Source organism: Rhamphochromis sp. 'chilingali' (genome assembly GCF_963969265.1).
Source record: "Rhamphochromis sp. 'chilingali' genome assembly, chromosome: 8".
NCBI classification, from domain to species: domain Eukaryota; kingdom Metazoa; phylum Chordata; class Actinopteri; order Cichliformes; family Cichlidae; genus Rhamphochromis; species Rhamphochromis sp. 'chilingali'.
Window position 1 is genome coordinate 14,772,803 of NC_137935.1, and position 18,602 is coordinate 14,791,404.

General features: G+C 39.5%; 1 protein-coding gene across 1 annotated transcript; it reads left to right on the top strand.

Annotated features, from left to right (window-relative positions):
- Positions 1 to 11,080: 11,080 nt before the first annotated feature.
- Positions 11,081 to 18,602, top strand: LOC308400672 (extracellular calcium-sensing receptor-like; the record flags this gene model as incomplete). Its single annotated transcript, XM_080888508.1, has 7 exons — positions 11,081 to 11,353; positions 11,452 to 11,741; positions 11,853 to 12,145; positions 16,533 to 16,738; positions 16,861 to 17,082; positions 17,483 to 17,606; positions 17,698 to 18,602. Exons 1-7 carry the CDS (start codon positions 11,093 to 11,095, stop codon positions 18,600 to 18,602), a joined length of 2,301 nt encoding a protein of 766 aa, XP_080744634.1. The 5' UTR covers positions 11,081 to 11,092.

Here is an 18,602-nt window from a genome sequence, read left to right on the forward strand (position 1 = left end):
AACTAGTCCGTCAAATGAAATAAATTCTGTTCCTTCTAGTATATGTTCTAAATATTTGATTCCTTTACCACTCCAATCTGAAAAGTTTATCATATTATTGTTTTGTAATATGTCAGGGTTGTTCCAGATAGGTGCACGTTTGCATGGGATTAATGAAGACGCCGTCAATTTTAGAAACTCCCACCATGCTGTCAGAGAAGAGCTGATGTTGATGCTTTTAAAGCATTCATGTCGTTGGATGTTTGAGCTGATAAATGGTAGGTCTGAGATCTCTAGATTATTGCAGAGTGCTTGTTCTACATCTAGCCAAGGTTAATCTAAGACGGTATGTTTTAGCCATCCTGAGATAAACTGAAGCCTGTTGGCTAAGAAGTAGTGCTGAAAGTTAGGCAGTTCTAGTCCTCCTTTATCCTTGGTCTTTTGTAGTGTTTTTAAGCTTATACGTGGGGGTTTATTTTTCCAAAGGAATTTGGACATACATGAATCTAGAGATCTGAACCAATCTTGTGGCGGTTTAGTTGGGATCATTGAGAATAAATAATTTATTTTTGGTAAGACCATCATTTTTATAGCGGCAACCCTTCCCATGAGTGATATGGGTAGACATTTCCATCTAGCCAGATGATCTTCTACCTTCTTTAAAAGTGGGATATGGTTTAATTTAGTTAGATCTGCAAGCTTGGGAGAAACATTAATACCTAAATATTTTATATTTCCCGATTGCAGTGGTGTAGAAGAGGAATTATGGAAGGAGCAATTAATCGGTAGGACTGTAGATTTTGACCAGTTAATTGAGTAATCTGATATTCTTGCAAAAGAGTTTATCAGTTCAATCACCCCAGAGATATTGGTTTGTGAATTTTGGAGAAAGAGTAACACATCATCCGCATAAAGGCTGATTTTATGTTCCACGTTCTTGCATTTTATGCCCTTAATTACTGAATTCTGTCTAATTGCTGCTGCTAGTGGTTCAATAAAAATTGCAAACAGTGAAGGGGAGAGTGGGCATCCCTGTCTGGTGCCCCTCAAGAGACAGAAGCTGGAGGATGTCTGGTCATTTGTTCTAACACAAGCTGTTGGGGAATTATATAATATTTTTAACCAGTTTATGAAAGAAGATCCAAAACCAAATTTGTGTAAAGTTGCAAATAGAAATTTCCAGTTAACTCTGTCGAATGCTTTTTCTGCGTCTAAAGAGAATATTGTAGTTTCTAGGTTTTTACTGTATGAGTAGTCTATCAAATTAAGTAATCTACGTGTATTTGTTGATGAGTGCCTACCTTTTATGAAACCAGTTTGGTCAGGATGAATTAAGAGGGGGGTTATTTTCTCCAGTCTCTTTGAGAGAGCTTTGCAGATTATTTTAAGGTCTACATTTATAAGGGATATTGGACGATAGCTTGAGGGATATACAGGGTCTTTGCCTGGTTTTAGCAGGAGATTAATGTTTGCAGAATTCATATCTGATGGAAGTCTGCCCTTTTCTTTAATTTCCAGCAACGTTCTGTAGAAAACTGGTGCTAGAATCGACCAGAATTCTTTGTAGAATTCTGCAGGAAAGCCGTCTGGACCTGGAGCCTTATTATTGGGCATACTTATCAGGGCTTCCTGGAGTTCACCTGGTGTCAGTGGTGAATCCAGTGCCATTGCTTGAGTGTCCAATAATTTTGGAAGAGTTATGTTGTCCAAAAACTGATCAATTATCTTTTTTAGATGGGTTTATTTGTGTTGAATACAACGTTTTATAGAAATCCCTAAAAATGTTGTTTATTTGTATCGGTTCATATATTGTGTTCCCAGATGAATCTTGAACAGCACATATAGTTGTTTTTTCTTTATTTATTTTTAGCTGGTTTGCTAGAAATTGACCGGATTTGTAGTCTTTGTACTAAGAATTTTGTTTTTTTTATCAATTATCTCATTTAATTCTAGTTTTGTTTTGCGTATTTTGTTCAATGTTTCCTGATCTTGGTGGGACGCGTAGGCTTCTTCTAGTGATTTGATGTTTTTTTCTAATTCCTGAATATTTTTTTTTTTTTCTTTTTATGTGATGAGAAAGAAATTATTTTACCTCTCATCACAGCTTTCCCTGCTTCCCATAGAACAGAAGCTGATGTTTCGGGAGTGTCATTATAGTCCAAATATGAAGTCCACTCTTTTTTAAAATATTTAATAAAGTCTTCATCTTTAAGTAGTGATATATTAAATCTCCAGTTTTTTCTTGGCGTGGTATTATTCTTGTGCATTAGTGTTAAAGATACAGGACCATGATCGCTGACAGCTATAGGGTGAATCTCAGTGTCTGAAATGTCGTTCAGCAGTGAGCTGCTGACCAAAAAATTATCCAGACGAGAGTAGTAGTGATGGACATGTGAGAAAAAAGTATATTCCTTACTGGTGGGGTGAAGGGAGCGCCATGCATCGCAAAGACCAAAGTCGCTCATATACTGTTTGATTATATTTGTGGACTGCCAATTACGCTGAGTTCCCGCTGTATTGAGCCTGTCCATGTCTTCATTTAGTCCAAGGTTGAGGTCGCCTCCAAGAACAAGTGTGCCATCTAAGTGTTCAGAGAGTGCACTGAAAAAACCGTGAAAGAATGAGGGATCATCAACATTTGGACCATATACACTTGCAATACATAGCTTTTTATCAAGTATAGATAGTTTAATGATTAAGAATCTGCCCTCTGGATCTATAACTGTATCGAGTACTGTGAAATTAATATTTTTATGTATTTAAATTGCTACTCCCCTTTGTCTAGAATTATAACAAGCTGAGAACACATTGGGAAACTCAGGTGTTTTAAGTTCATTCGAACCTCTAAGAGGTCTGTGGGTCTCTTGTAATAGGACAACATCTGCCTGTAGTTTTTTGAGTTGGTTAAATATTTTTAACCTCTTTACTCTGGAGCCAGCTCCATTTATATTCCATGTAATGAACCTCAGTGTACCCATAGATGTTTGTGTATAACTAGGGATGTATGCTGTGTGCGTCGCTTAGACAGGTGGAGAGAATACGTCACTTGTTCATAAATAAAGAGAAGGAGAGAGAGAAAAAATGTGTGGCGAGATGCTCCCTGAGTCTGACTTTGTGTATGCATAATTACTAATATGAGTAGGCTTGGCTTAAGTGTGTGTATCCTAAACGACTGTGTACACTGTCTGACTGAAGTAAATGTGCTGCCGTTGAGCATGTATGTGTCGAAATAAAGGATGTTTGTGGATGAGTGTCGAAGCAGGTGATCGAGGCAGTGAAAGGAATAAAGAAAGAAACCAAGGACAGGGGTGAGCAGCATAAAACCAAGAGGGGGGGAGAGAGAGGAAAAAAAAAACGAGAAGAAAAAAAAACAAAACAAAACGTAAACATTCCAATTAAATCACTGACGGAGAGTGACGGTGTTAATTCTGCTATGAAATCACACTTTAAGATGCGATTTGATGCTGGTAAGTTAAACAGATGTTAATGCAAGTTAGTATGAGTGGATAGGGAAAGGGTGCAGCTGATTCTTATCTGGTGTGAGGTTAATACAGCCACGGAGTGATGTTGGGGTCGCGGTGGAGCTGTCCGTCCACGTACAGCCGGTCCACAGCGATGACAGCGCGGGAGCCCTTCTGGATGAAGCCGCGTCGGATTGGGAAGAGGACCCTGCGTCGTTCCAAGATCTCTTTGGGGAACTGGTCGTTCACGCTGAAGTCCGTTCCTTTTAATTCCCTGCCGCGGCTTTTCACATGTTGCTTTTGTTTGAAGTGGCCGAATTTGGCCACGATAGGACGTGGTCTCCCGGCCGTAGCCCGAATGGGGCCGAGGCGATGTACCCGATCGAAGACGATGTTCTTCACAGTGTCCTCCGGCAGCTTCAGGTGGGTTTTGATGAAGCTTTTTACCGTGGTCTCCGCGTCCTCTCCAGCGGCTTCTGGAATACCAGAAAATACCAGATTATCACGCATGCTACGAGCTTGTAGATCGATAACTGTTTCTTTTATTTTTTTTATTTTCTCTATTGAGCTGGGTAACATTATCTGTGAGACATTTCACCGACTCCCTTAGCGTGGCATTTTCAGCAGCAAGCGTTTCCACCTGCTGCTGGCTGTACTCCAGGGATTCTCGCAAGCATTTAAATTCTCGGTGAAGAATCTCCACCAAGGACAGCCTTGCGTCGAAACTGGACAATCGCTTGTCGATTGACTCCAATATGTCGGCAATATCTTTGCCGGCTGGCGATGTTGAGCCGGGGGAATCTGCCTGGCGTTGTCTTTTCGACGACGGCGTCTCAGGTTTGGCCGGGGAAGCTGCACACGGGGTCTTCTTCATCACGAGATCCTGAAAGCACTGATCAATATAATCTTTGAGAGCCTCTAAACTCTCCTCGTTGTTCTCCAGGGTGTTGGAGATTATTTAGACAAATAGTGTTAGTTATAAGACAATTGATAAGTGTATTTGGTAATACTGAAGCTTAAATGAATTTGTTCAAATCTAAACTACCATTTGCTTTAATTTTCCGCCAAAATCTCCGGCGTCTGACGTCAGTTACAACATGAGTCGCTTACCTTGTCCGTCACTTACCTCCACTTCCGTGTGAATCCTAGTGTGTTCATAACACTTCCTACGTTGGAATAGACGTCAGCGCGAACTTTTGCATGTCTGCCATTACCTGCCCAAATAAGGAAGTTTTCGCGGAAATGTAGTTTTTTTTTTTACCATCAGGGGCTCATGAGCCTATACTGGTGTTTTTAAAAGTTATCTTTGACTTTATGACTTTCTGTGTTCTTTCTGGGATGCTTAGGACTCATATTGCACTGCTGGAAATAGTTTATTTTGATGCATATGCTGCTTTTTTGCAAATTTGCAGTATAATATTTATTTTTGTTTTTTCTGCAGTATATAAAAATTGGTGTATTTCAAAAATAAAACTATGAAGACACTCAAAATAAATTTCCTGTGGTAGGAAAATATTTTGTGCAACTTTTTTGAATTTACAGTTTTGAGGGATAAGCCTCTTAAATTTCTCTAACTAGAAATATATGTTTAAAAAATCAAAAACGATTTTCAATTTTTATGTAGTTTATTGCACTTTTTTGCAATTTATGTAATTACTATGCACTTAATGCATACATATTATTAAAATCTGGACTATAATGGTTGTATTGATGTATAGCAACTTGAAATGCTCTCAAAAATGGCACTACAGCATGTAAAAATATAATATAAGCTCTGGCGGACTTGGTTCTATGGTAGGTGTTAAAGGGTTAAGTTGTAAACTGTCACGGTCCGCTGTGACGGACCGAGTGGAGAATGCGTGTAATGGACCCAGGTGCGTACACAAGTGAACAGATGGGAGTGAGCTTTAACAGAAGGCGAGCCTTTATTATGGCTGAAAACAAGGTGTGCAAATACAGCAGGGATGGCGTGGCTAAACAAAAACCTAAACTGGGAACAAACTATGGTGAGGCTATGGCTTGGAAGACAACAGACCAGGCATGGAAACACGGAGGGTGGGAACACAGACGACGCGACACAGACTGTAAGAAACACAGAGACTAAATACACATGAGGGATGATCAGGGGAAGTGGCCACACATGGGAACGCAGCTGACACACATGAACTTAACGACAGGACAGGAAGAGTGAGCTGAATACACAGACAGTGAATGCAGGCCTTCAAAGTAAAACAGGAAACATGAGACATGAACCGGGGAGACGTAGTACAGGGGGAGGTGACATAACTGACAGCATGAACTTGACAGTACAAGACACACAGACATAAACACACGAAGGGCAAGGGAGACGTAATGCAAGGGTAACATAATTACAAAAAGGACTGGACTACCTTAAAGAACCTAAGCAAACAATAAACAGCAAAATAGGTTAAGCATAACACACTGGGTCACACGACCCAGGACCATGACATAAACTGGTCAGATCTGACCTGAACATGACAGGAAGGCTAGACACACCAGGGTAAAAAGACGGACGAAAGTAATAAAGGCACAATAAAGGAAGTAATACTAAATACAAGACACAAAAAGACTACATACCCCCCCCCCCCACACACACACACACACAAAGAAAAGAAATAACAGAAATGCATTAACAAAGACTTGACAAGATACAAGAGGATAGGAAGGCTAGACTTAAACCCAAGGAATTCAAAATATAGACAAGAAACACTAACAGAAAACCAGATTACAATGGTAGCAAAAACAAAACCATAAACACAGAGGATTTACAATAATGGGGAAAAATCAGCAAGGAAAAAAAGTAACCAATAAACAAACTAGTGCAAAACCCAAAACTCTGGGTCAAAGACCCAGGGCCATGGCCAGCATTATGGTCCAGTCAGTCATATCATACACTAATCTATTTATAGCAGCTGTCAATTGGAATTCTCATATCCCATCCCATGTTCATAAATTCTTGTTCTATGTCATCATCATATAGTTTTATACATAAAAAAACAGTAAAAACATTAAATAATCTTTTTAATGTGTTTATTGCCAGTTTTAGGAGCGAAGACTTTTTTCTTTTCTCTTGTCTCTTTTTTTTCCCTGACCCTGTGTTTGGAAATGTGTAGCCAATTAGATCATGACATTAAAATCTGAAAATATACACTTAATACCAAATCAAGGAAAACAAAATATATTTTTTAAAATCTCTAGAACACAATAGAAGAATATTTAGAAAATTTTGACACGTCTCTGGAGCTGCATCAGATATAGGGTTTTTTGGCTTTAGATTTGACTTTACTATCATCAGTATAATCAAATCAAACCCATCTATACTGCTATACATGATCTGTCCATTCTCATGGACATGCTCTGTGTCCATTTTTTAACCCATATTTCGAAAATGCAACTATATATCAATAAATGTCCACCCTTAAAATTTACTTATTCGATTCTTTTCAGGGCGGGCTAACTGTGATACTAGAAACAACTATGAAAACTGTGACACTATTAAGGCTATGAATCCACAAGGCGTGAAGGTAAAACAGATGACCTGACGGAGACAGAGGACTTAAATACACACAATAGGTGATCGGGGGAGTGGAAACGCATGGGAAAACAGCTGACTAGAATGAACATAATGGTGTCACAGGTTAAGTGAAACTAAACACAATGACAAAGAAGACAAGACTCCTTCAAAATGAACCAGGAAACATGGAAATATGATCTCCCTCTCCCTAGCCACCTCCTTGAGCTTGTCCGGAGAAACACCAAGGCGTTCCCAGGCCAGCCGAGAGATATAATCTCTCCAATGTGTCCTGGGTCTGCCTCGGGGCCTCCTCCCGGTGGGACATGCCCAGAACACCTCACCCAGGAGGCATCCTTGTCAGGCGCCTGATCCACCTCAACTGGCTCCTTTCGATGTGAAGGAGCAACGGCTCTTCTCTGAGCCCCTCCTCAATGGTTGAACTTCTCACCCTATCTCTAAGGTCTCACCCTCTCACCCACCCACCCACCCGAGTTTTTGCTTCAGCCACTGCCCGAGCCACATTCTGCTTGGCTGGTTGGCACCTATCAGCTGCCTCCAAAGTCCCACAGGCTAACCAAGGTCGATAAGACTCCTTGTTCAGCCTGGTGGCTTCCTTCTCCTCTGGTGTCCACCATTTAGTTTGGGGGTTACCACAGGCACCAACCACCTTGCGGCTGCAGCTCATTGCAGCAGCTTCGGCAATGGAGATGCTGAACATGGTCCATTTGGCCTAAATGTCCCCAGTTTCCCTCGGAATGCCATTGAAGGTCTGCCAGTGTGCCCAAGCCATGCGTTAAGCTGGTACCTCTCAACCTCATGCACGACCTCAGGCTCCTTCCCCACCAGAGAGTTGACATCCCATGTCCCAATTGACAGACTTGGTAGCTGGGGATCGGTTTGCAAGGGCCTCTGCGCCTGGCCACCGCCCAGCACACAGTGCAAACAACTCCTACGGCACCTCCTATCGGTGGTGGGCCTATAGGAGGATGGGCCCATGTCCCCTTCTTGGGTTGTGTCCAGCCGGGCCCCATGGACTAAGGCCTGGCCGCCAAATGTTCGCCCTCGGGCACCCTCCCTGGGCCTGACTCAAATTCAAATTTTCAAATTCAAATTTTATTTGTCACGTACACAGTCATACACAGTACGATATGCAGTGAAATGCTTGGATATGCAGTCCAGAGCGGGGCCCTGGTAACCCTATCCCGGGAAGGGTAAACTGTTTCCTCTGTGATATTCTCTTAAGGGTCTTCTGAATTACTCTTTGACTGGTCCCTCACAATTTCCCATGGGAGACCCTACCACGGGGCAAAAGCCCCTGAACAACATAGCCCCTGAGATCCCTGGGACACACAAACCCCCTCCACGATAAGGTAGCGGTTCGCGGAGGGGAATTTAAAGCTGCTTCCAACTGTATTACAACAATGTTCACCACTTCCTGTTCTGACAAGTGATAGTCGTATGACACAGGAGGATATTAGGGACAGGGTGAGTTGGAAGCTGATTATCTACTGCGGAGACCTCTGAAGGCCATAGACAAAAGAAGAACTAGGAATTTAACAATTCCCAAGAGGCAATAACATATAGTATTATGAGTAATAAAATGTAAAATCTATGGGGCATTTCAAACAAAACATGCAGTGGTATGCAAAAGTTTGGGCACCCCTGATAATTATCATGTTTTTCCTTCATAAATCATTGGTTGTTTGGATCAGCAATTTCATTTAAATATATCATATTGCAGACAGACACAATGATAATTGAGAAGTGAAATGAAGTTTATAGGATTTACAGAAAGTGTGCAAAAGTGACTTAAACTAAATTAGGCAGGTGCATAAATTTGGGCACCCTTGTCGTTTTATTGATTTGAATACCTTTAGCACTAATAATTGGAACATAAAATTTGTTTGGTAAGCTCATTGACCCTTCACCTACATACACAGGTGAATCCAATCATGAGAAAGGGTATTTTTAATGATTGGCCAGGCCAATTGAAAGTTTTTCTCCTCTTTGCATCTTCTCTCGAGAGTGGCTACATAGGAGCCTCAAAACAACTCTCAAATGACCTGAAAGCAAAGGTGCTGTAGGCTGATGAAACTAAAATTGAGTTATCTGGGCATAACAAAAGGTGGTATGCATGGCAGAAACAGAACACAGCATTTCAAAACAAACACTTGCCACCCACAGTAAAATGTGGTGGTAGTTTCATCATGCTGTGAGGCTGTGTGGCCAGTGCATATTAGCAAATTCTTGAAAATAATGTTCAAGAATCAGTAACAAAATTGAAGTTGCACCAGGGCTGGATATTTCAACAAGACAATGACCCTAAACACTGTTCAAAATCTACTAAGGCGTTCAGGCAGAGGATCAAGTACAACATTCTGGAATGGCCATCTCACTCCCCAGACCTGAATATTATAGAAAATCTATGGTGTGAATTAAACGGGCTGTCCATGCTTGGAAACCATCAAACCTTACTGAACTGGAGATGTTTTGTAAAGATGAAAGGTCCAAAATACCTTCAACCAGAATCCAGACTCTCATTAGAAGCTATAAGAAGTGTTTGGAGGCATTATTTCTGCAAAAGGAGGATCTACTAAATATTGATGGAATTTGTCTGTTCGGGTTCCCAAATTCATGCACCTGTCTAATTTAGTTTATTATCACATTTACCTTATTATCACTGTCTCGTGATAATAAGGTAATATAAGTTCACATTTTAGGATACTGTTTTTATACTATTATGACTTTTGTGCTCTAAATTTTAATTCCTTTGTATTACTACAGATAGTAGTTACAGAGAAAAGTCAATGTTAGAAGTAGTAATGATTATGCAGTACAGTCATAATGAATCCCTACAATTCCAGAATTTTCTTGCCATTTACACTTTCCAAAAAACATATTTAAATTATTAATACTCTATGATATTTTTCTGTCAAAGGTATACCAACATAAGATCTTGTGTGATTATATATGTTTTTTTGCAAATACAATTGGTGCAAAAGCAAAAAATATACACTCTTTCTGCTCTATGAAATATTAGTTAAGGATTAAAAATCTTTTGATGTTCCAATCTAAATTAAATAAAGCTGTATTGTATTATTTGCTGTTGCCAATTATTGTGAGGGAAATCTTGGGCCCAATCAAAACCATACTGTGAAGACTTAGAATGTCAACACTATGTAAGGGTTAATCCATGACCACATATTCTCAAGAAGATGAGAGGATGACGAAACCCCTTTGTTTGAAGACCTATATAAACCAATGGAAACAATGTGTGCCCATATACAGACAATTTTAGATGGAAATGGAGATTGCAGCTCTTGTAATTGGTCTGGTATTGGCTGTGTGTTTGTTTCACCTCAACTCAGCTGTTGCCTTTGCAGTGTGTCTAGATGGTATGAGTCAAATGACTAGGCATATAGGAGCTCAAGATGGTACGACGGCATCCTCTCTGAACTGCAAGCTGCAGGGAAGCACTCGTCTACCTGCATTTTCAAAGGATGGGGACTTTGTTATTGGTGGTGATTTTTCCCTTCACGTCTACATGAACACAGTTTACAGTGACTACACCAGCATGCCTGAGCCTGCAAAATGCAAAGGAAGGTTAGTGAGTAAGAAAGTCAGTAATGGGAAGAAGAAGAAGTAAAAACATGTTGGACTGTATGAGGAGAGAAATGTTTTCATGTGTGTTATGATCAATGGAACTAGATTGATTCTGTGTAGTGTTAAAAAATAAAAAAAATAGTCATTTATTTTTTATAAAATAATTTGTTGTTTTAAAAAACAGAAATTATACAATATGTTAAATAACAGTTTTATAAAGGAAATGATTTAAAGGAAATGATAAAGGAAATGCATTTAAATGTATTATATTTTAAAGGAAATGAAAAGACTTTAATTAGTAATCCATAATTTTCCACTAATTTCTTATGCTAATCTTTTGTGCTCAATTTAACTGGTCAGGCAACATTTTGATTAACATTTGATCAACAGATACAACCAGCAAATGATCCTGTTGTTGGTTCTATTTAACTTAAACTAAATCTACAGTCTATATTCTAACATTGACACAACTATTTTCAGCCTTTACACCAGTGAACTGCAATCATCACGTGCAATGGTTTTTGCCATAGAAGAGATTAACAACAGCACAGAGCTGCTGCCCGGAATCAGGCTCGGGTATCAGATCTATGACTCATGTGCATCAGTGCCTGTAGCAGTGCACATGGCATTTCAGTTTCTAAATAGCTTCGACCCTGTGTTTTCCATGGATAACAATTGCTCACATTCTGGTATGGTGATGGCTGTTGTTGGTGGCTCTGGGTCTACGACATCCATCAGTTTGTCCCAAGTCATCAGGTCCTTTAACATTCCCCAAGTAAATGTTTTCAATTTCTGTCAATTTTTGAATTTAAAATATGTATGTGCATGATATTTGATTTTGCGGTGTGTGGTGTTTTATTTCATTTGGTTTAGGTTAGCCACTTTTCAACATGCTCATGCTTGTCTGACAAGCAGCAGTACCCCAATTTTTTCAGAACATTTCCCAGTGACCAGTTCCAAGCTGAAGCAATGGCCAAGCTGGTAAAACACTTTGGCTGGACTTGGATAGGTGCTGTTCGGTCAGATTCGGATTTTGGAAATAACGGCATGGCTTCATTTCTAAAAGCAGCACAGAAAGAGGGGATCTGTGTGGAGTACTCTCTTTCTTTCCATCGAACATACCCACATAGCAGAATTCAGAGAGTAGCAGATGTTATCCGCAGGTGTCCTCATCGCAGATATTATTTCCGCAAATATTAGATTTACTGTCTTCAAAATTACATTTTTACAGTTACACTTTAAAATGCTTCTAATGCACAATATTGTCTGTCAAGGTCTACAGCCATGGTTGTTGTGGCACTTCTATCTTTAGGGGACATGAGGGCACTGTTGGAGGAGCTATCATATGAGCCTTCCCCGTCTCGCCAGTGGATTGGCAGTTTCTGGGTAACTAACCCAGAATTAATGAGGTTCAGTTTCTGTGCTGGGGCCATTGGATTTGGGATTCCAAAGTCTAGAATCCCAGGCCTCAGAGACTTCCTGCTGAATCTGTCCCCCTCACAAGTGGCGTCTTCTCAAATACTTACTGAGTTCTGGGAGGATGCATTTAACTGCACACTGACCAAAAGTAAGACATTTTTCTTGGTTTAAATTATCTTGTCAACTGCTGATGTTACAAAGTCTAATGCTGCTTCATGGGCTGACCTACTTTCATTGAAAAGCTATGAATGGTGACCAAGTGTGAGGTGAGAATACAGGTGAAACTCCAAAAATTGTAATAATGTGCAAAAGTTCATTTATTTCAGTAATTCATCTTAAAAGGTGAAAGCAATATATGATATCAATATACTAATATAATATATTCCTGCAGCAGGGCCTTCAAGGCCTTCAAATGTCGTATTCCTCTTGTCAAGCTGCTCCTGAACAACAGATGTCAGAAGCGTCTTACCTGGGCTAAAGAAAAAAAGAACTGGTCTGTTGCTCAGTGGTTCCGCTTTTCTGATGAGAGGAAATCTTTTCATCTGAGGCTGTGCTGAGGCTTTTATTTTTACACTGTTCCTGCAGCAGGGCCTCAAGGGTGGTCCAAACCTCTTCTCGCTCTCCTCCATGCAAGAAAATTTAAATCCTTAAAGTGTGGCCAAGCACAGTAGCTATCTTGAGCAACAGATACTTGAGGGTAGCTATACGTTGTGAAGGTAATCTTAAATATCACCATATAGTTTGAGTCATCATCGGAGACCTCCATGGTATGATGCAGGTGGCAGAAAACAGATAACCCCCTGAACATGAGACATATGTCTCACCTCAGTAATTATTTTATTTTAACCCTATTTTGAAGAAACAGTAACAAAAAGTTAAAAATTTACTTGCATGGTTTAAGGACAGTCGCCACCTTTTGGAGTTTTACCAGCTCTAAAAGAGTTAAAGTTACTAGCTTGTGCTTTTGCTTGTCTAAAGCAGCAAAACTGCCTCTTGATTCTTTAGTAGATGAAACATCCTGTATGAGTGGCTCTTTCTGTTGCCCCAGTGGTGTTTGCTCCTACTGTAGTTCCTCCATATTAGCAGGGCTGTCTTTAAGGCATCTAAATTTTCTTCCTTTTCAGTGTCATAAAGCTGTTGAATTTTACTTAAAATAGTCTTTCAGCACGGCAGTTGGAAAATTGGGTCCCCTGAGGATAACTGTAGTACATTTTCTAACCACCTGTCTTCTACCAATGATAGTGGTTTACAGTCAGAGCAATCAATTTTCGGAGAGAAATTTGTTACTTTGTCCAATGTTGAATTGCTAATTTTGGTCCTGAAGCCAGTCATTTCATCAAGTTTGGGCTGCTGACACCTTTTGACTGCTAGAGTCCAAAGCTCCAACAGTTTCTGTGCTCACTGCAACGTGATTTGCATTTAGATGGTACCATAAGGTTGAAGTGTTTCAGTGGTATGCAAACTCCTTTTTTCACAGTTTGCACAAAACCACAATTATCAATCCTTCCATCGGTTGGTGTAGTTTTTTGAAATTAAATTTGCCTCCGATCATTCCTACACAGCAAATCCATCATGTCCAAATTAACACTGTCGGATTTGATTTCAACACTATTAAAGTGTCTATATGGGTCCACACCAGAGAGTGTTAATTTAACTCTTTTTGGAGAGTTGGTACGTTAACTCTGATTTAGTGTTAAACACCAAATCTGTCTGGAGTTGATAATTTAACACTTGGTGTTAAGAGTTTATATATTAACTCTCAAAGAGTATTTTAGTTTAACTACGTAAGAGTTATCTTCTAATTCATTCTAAAAAGCGGGAATTTTACTGTTCTGAACTTCTAGAAATTTCTTTTGGAAATAAACATTTACTAAAAAGATGCAATGGTTTTTGAAAAACATTTATTCTGAACTGTGCACCACAATTTCAAAACATTTTCTGAAAGACGTAACAGTATACATGTTCTCACTTTCATTAGAATTTTGTTTATCAAAAGGTCTGACATGGTAAATGCAAATAACAGCATCTCATCACTTATTTCTTCAATACAATATGCATGTCCTTCATTCATCCCTTTGTGGAACTTCAACGCACTTCTGCTCTCCCCCATATTCCATCTTCACAAGCATATCCTGTGCGGAGATCGAATAAAAATTAGTTGACACTAATTAATGGCACAAATAATCCAGTAAACAATTGCAGCACAGTAAAAAAAAAAAAAAAAAAAAAAAAGAATCCTCTTTGAGCCATTACTTGTGTAAAGTATTTTCCCAAAAGACAAGGACACAGGCAACAGGTAATACTGAACTAAATGTAAAACCTCAACCTTTTTCATTTTTACCTAAACCGTGTGCACAAAACTCTGGAGGGATCTATGCTAACGTAGAATCCAGTCAGGACGTCAGCTACTGCTGTTTGCTCGTGTTTTTATTTTTATGGGCGATCGTTTTCAGGCTTCAAGTAGCACCATTATACCAACATTTCACATTCTAGACATTGTTTTAGGTGTATTTGACCAAAAGTTTGACTGAAAATTCACATGCAAGCTTTTTTTCAAGGCTGTGGTATTTGCCCGCAAACGATACCTTTCAGCTAGCTAAAACAGAATATTATGCTATCACCGAGCAACATGGCTAATGCCTTCCACACAGCTTTGTCTCAACTCCAAAGAGCCACAGGAGTAAAAGCTCATAATAACAATTGAAACAATCTTTGAAAAAATGACTTACCAAGCATGGCAAACAACTCAAATATGTAGAGCAAAATGTTCTGAAACGGCTTCACTTCAGCTTCGATTGGAGCCGTGCTGGGGGCGGAGTCTGTGAATTTACTCTGTTGGTGTCATAGCCCCTGTAGGAGTTCGGAGTTAAGAGGTCAGGAGTTAATGTTTCCATTGTAACACCTCCAGATTTGACAGAGAAACACTCATTTTTAACACTCGATTTTAACTACTATCATTTTACACCTCAGAGTTACATTAAAAGAATGTGACTCTGCTTAGAGTAAAATTAACTCTACTTTTGCAAGAAGACTATTAACACCAAAACATTTAACACTTTTGAATTTGCTGTGTAGCAACGCACTTTCTTCTTATTCTTTGTAGCTCTGATGTGTGCATCACTGTAATCGATATACCAGGAAATTGTGCATTGACAAAAGTTAGCTTTTGCCTGGAATGCAAAGTGCAATTAAATGCGTATATTTTTTATTTCATTGTTTTTTTCCAAATTAATTAATCGCAATTAACGCGTTAAATTCCCACTCCTAGTTTTTATATAACCAATTCAAAGTACTTACAGAACAATCAGGTGTTCTGCATTAAAGAAGATAACACACAAATAATTTTTGCTACTCCAAAAAAATATTTTTGTCCACTCTAACATAAAGGAGAACATCACTAGCCTGATAGCTGCAGGCCTGAAAGCAGGAGGTCTATCACTCCTCGTGTTTCAACCTGGAGGCAAAGTTTACATTGCAATCTGCCCTTGGTGGCATTTTGGCAGCAACTACAACATTTAGCAGTTGCCTCATTGTTCTGACACACAAAACAAAACGATCGACTGTACGACACACTAACGACACACTCCAAACACGCTAATCTCTTGCATCTCAAAACTCGCTCTTTTTCTTTTGCTCTCTCGCTGCCATCACTCCTAAAATTTCTCCCTCTTTCTAAGCAACCAATGCCATGTTGCCATATCATCTTTTGATTGGTCGACATGACACATTTTTCCACCATTAGGAAAAAGGTGTTTTTTCTTTTCTTTTGAGAAGAGACTGCTTTCGAGCCCTTTCCTTAGAAAACACTGCAGTAAACATAACAAAACTCTGTTTTTTTCGTGGCTTATCAACACAATTTAAAAACTGGTACATACTTTGAAGTTCACACTGTTATAACAAGAAATGGAGACTAAGGGTTGTCCAGGGTTGACATAACATCTTGTTGCTGTGTCATCTTAAACTGGTCATGTGTAGTTTGAGTCAACATCAGAGACCTCCATGATGATATAGAGCTTTTTGAATAAAGTAGTCATGGTAAACTACTTTATTCTTCCTCAGCCAATCAGCAGCACTTGTGTGACTTTGCCCCCCCTCCCCCAGCTCCCGGTAAGATGAAGACAGCTTCAATCATCTGTGTGCTGAAAAATAGCAACGCATTCACATCGCATTTCCTTGTTAGTAATGGCAATGTGATTGTACGATAGAAAATGCAATTATCTAGATTACTGTTAGTGTTATGTCCTATATGTCTGTGAAGGTTCTCAGTCATCCAGGTCATCGTAGTCAAAGGAGCTTGCAAAGAAAAGCGTCTGGACTTCTTTAAGTTACTTGAAGACGTTTACTGTTACTGTTATGTCCTATACTAATTATTCGTGGTAGGATTATTTTCCATTTTTTATTTTATTTTATTTTATTTTATTTTTTATAAAATAAATATGTTTCATGGTACCAGCATGATTTGCAACATTTATAAAGAGAACACAGTTGAGATCTAGTTTAATGTTGACATCTGCTCTGTCTTTTTGTGATTTTAGATGCCACTGCAAAGAAGAAAGTATGTGATGGAAATGAAGACATACAGAATCTGCAAAACCAGTACACTGACACATCACAGCTCAGAGTTACTAACATGGCGTACATGGCCGTGTATGCAGTAGCACATGCCATCCATAATGCAGTGTGCCAGGAAATAGATGGCACTGTAGAGTGTGACAAGTTAACCAAGTTAGAATCCAAACAGGTCAGAAGAAATAAACATGTTGATGTCAGTGTCTTTCACCAACTGCAATATAAATTGATATGCAATATTAATATTTGTTATTGAAATATTGCATCTTTTTTTTTTATCCCTAATTTTATCAGATTTTAATTGAGCTGAAGAAAGTAAATTTTTCCCAAAATGGCTATGATGTGTCATTTGACGCTAATGGGGATCCTGTGGCTATTTATGAACTGGTTAACTGGCAGAAAAGTGAAAACGGCGTGACTGAGATAGTGGCTGTAGGGCTGTATGATGCATCATGGCCCGTGGGCCAGGAATTCCAGATAGACAAAAACATTACCTGGATGGAGGGTAGCATGAAAGTAAGCAGTCAGAATTTGACAAACTTTAGTAATAATAATAATGGATTGCATTTATATAGCGCTTTTACAATTCTACTATTCATTCACTCACACATTTACACACTGGTGGAGGCAAGCTACAGTTGTAGCCACAGCTGCCCTGGGGCAGACTGACAGAAGCGACGCTGCCATATCGCGCCATCGGCCCCTCTGGCCATCACCGGTAGGCAACGGGTGAAGTGTCTTGCGCAAGAACACAACGACCGAGACTGTCCGAGCTGGGGCTCAAACCGGCAACCTTCTGATTACAAGACGAACTGCCAACTCTTGAGCCACGATCGCACGATCGATTAGTAAACAACAACACACAGCTGCATAGTAAATATTTACGTTTATTCTGCAACCTTTATGTCTTTCACAGGTGCCAGTGTCAGTGTGCACGGACAGTTGTCCTCCAGGAACTCGTAAAGTGTTGCAGAAAGGAAAACCCATCTGCTGCTATGACTGTACAGCATGTCCTGAGGGGGAGATCAGTAATAGTACAGGTAAAGAGAAATGATTACGATGCATTTAAAATGTTTCATTGTGTATATATGAAAATCAAGAAAAAATTGTATTTATTTGTTTTTTATCCAGATTCGACTGATTGTTTACCATGTCAAAAGGAATTCTGGCCTAACAAAAAGAGAGACACTTGCATCCCTAAGCCTGTAGAGTATCTTTCCTTTCAAGACCTCCTAGGAATTATCCTGGCTACATTCTCAGTCATTGGTGCCTGTCTGACCATCGTAACTGCGGCTGTATTCTTTTGTCATAGGAAAACTCCAATTGTCCGAGCCAACAACTCTGAGCTGAGCTTCCTGCTGCTCATCTCACTGACTCTGTGTTTCTTATGTTCATTGACTTTCATTGGAGCACCATCAGAGTGGTCCTGCATGCTGCGTCACACTGCATTTGGGATCACCTTTGTACTCTGTATCTCCTGTGTACTTGGGAAAACTATAGTGGTTTTAATGGCTTTTAAAGCTACAATTCCAGGTAGTAATGTCATGAAATGGTTTGGTCCTCCACAGCAAAGAATGACTGTTGTGTCTTTCACCTTTATTCAAGTTTTAATTTGTACTGTTTGGTTGGTAGTGAACCCTCCCTTTCCAATAAAAAATCTAACCACGTACAAGGAGAAAATCATATTGGAATGTGCATTAGGCTCTGCTGCTGGCTTCTGGGCTGTGCTTGGATACTTAGGCATACTTGCTGCCTTTTGCTTTGTTTTAGCAGTCTTAGCCCGCAAATTACCTGATAATTTCAATGAAGCCAAGCTTATCACCATCAGCATGTTGATATTTTGTACTGTCTGGATCACATTTATCCCAGCATATGTCAGCTCTCCTGGGAAATTCACTGTAGTTGTGGAGATTTTTGCAATTCTGGCCTCCAGCTTTGGACTAATAATGTGTATATTTGCTCCCAAGTGTTTTATCATATTGTTTAAGCCTGAGAAGAACACTAAGAAATATTTAATCAACAAAAATCAGTTATAG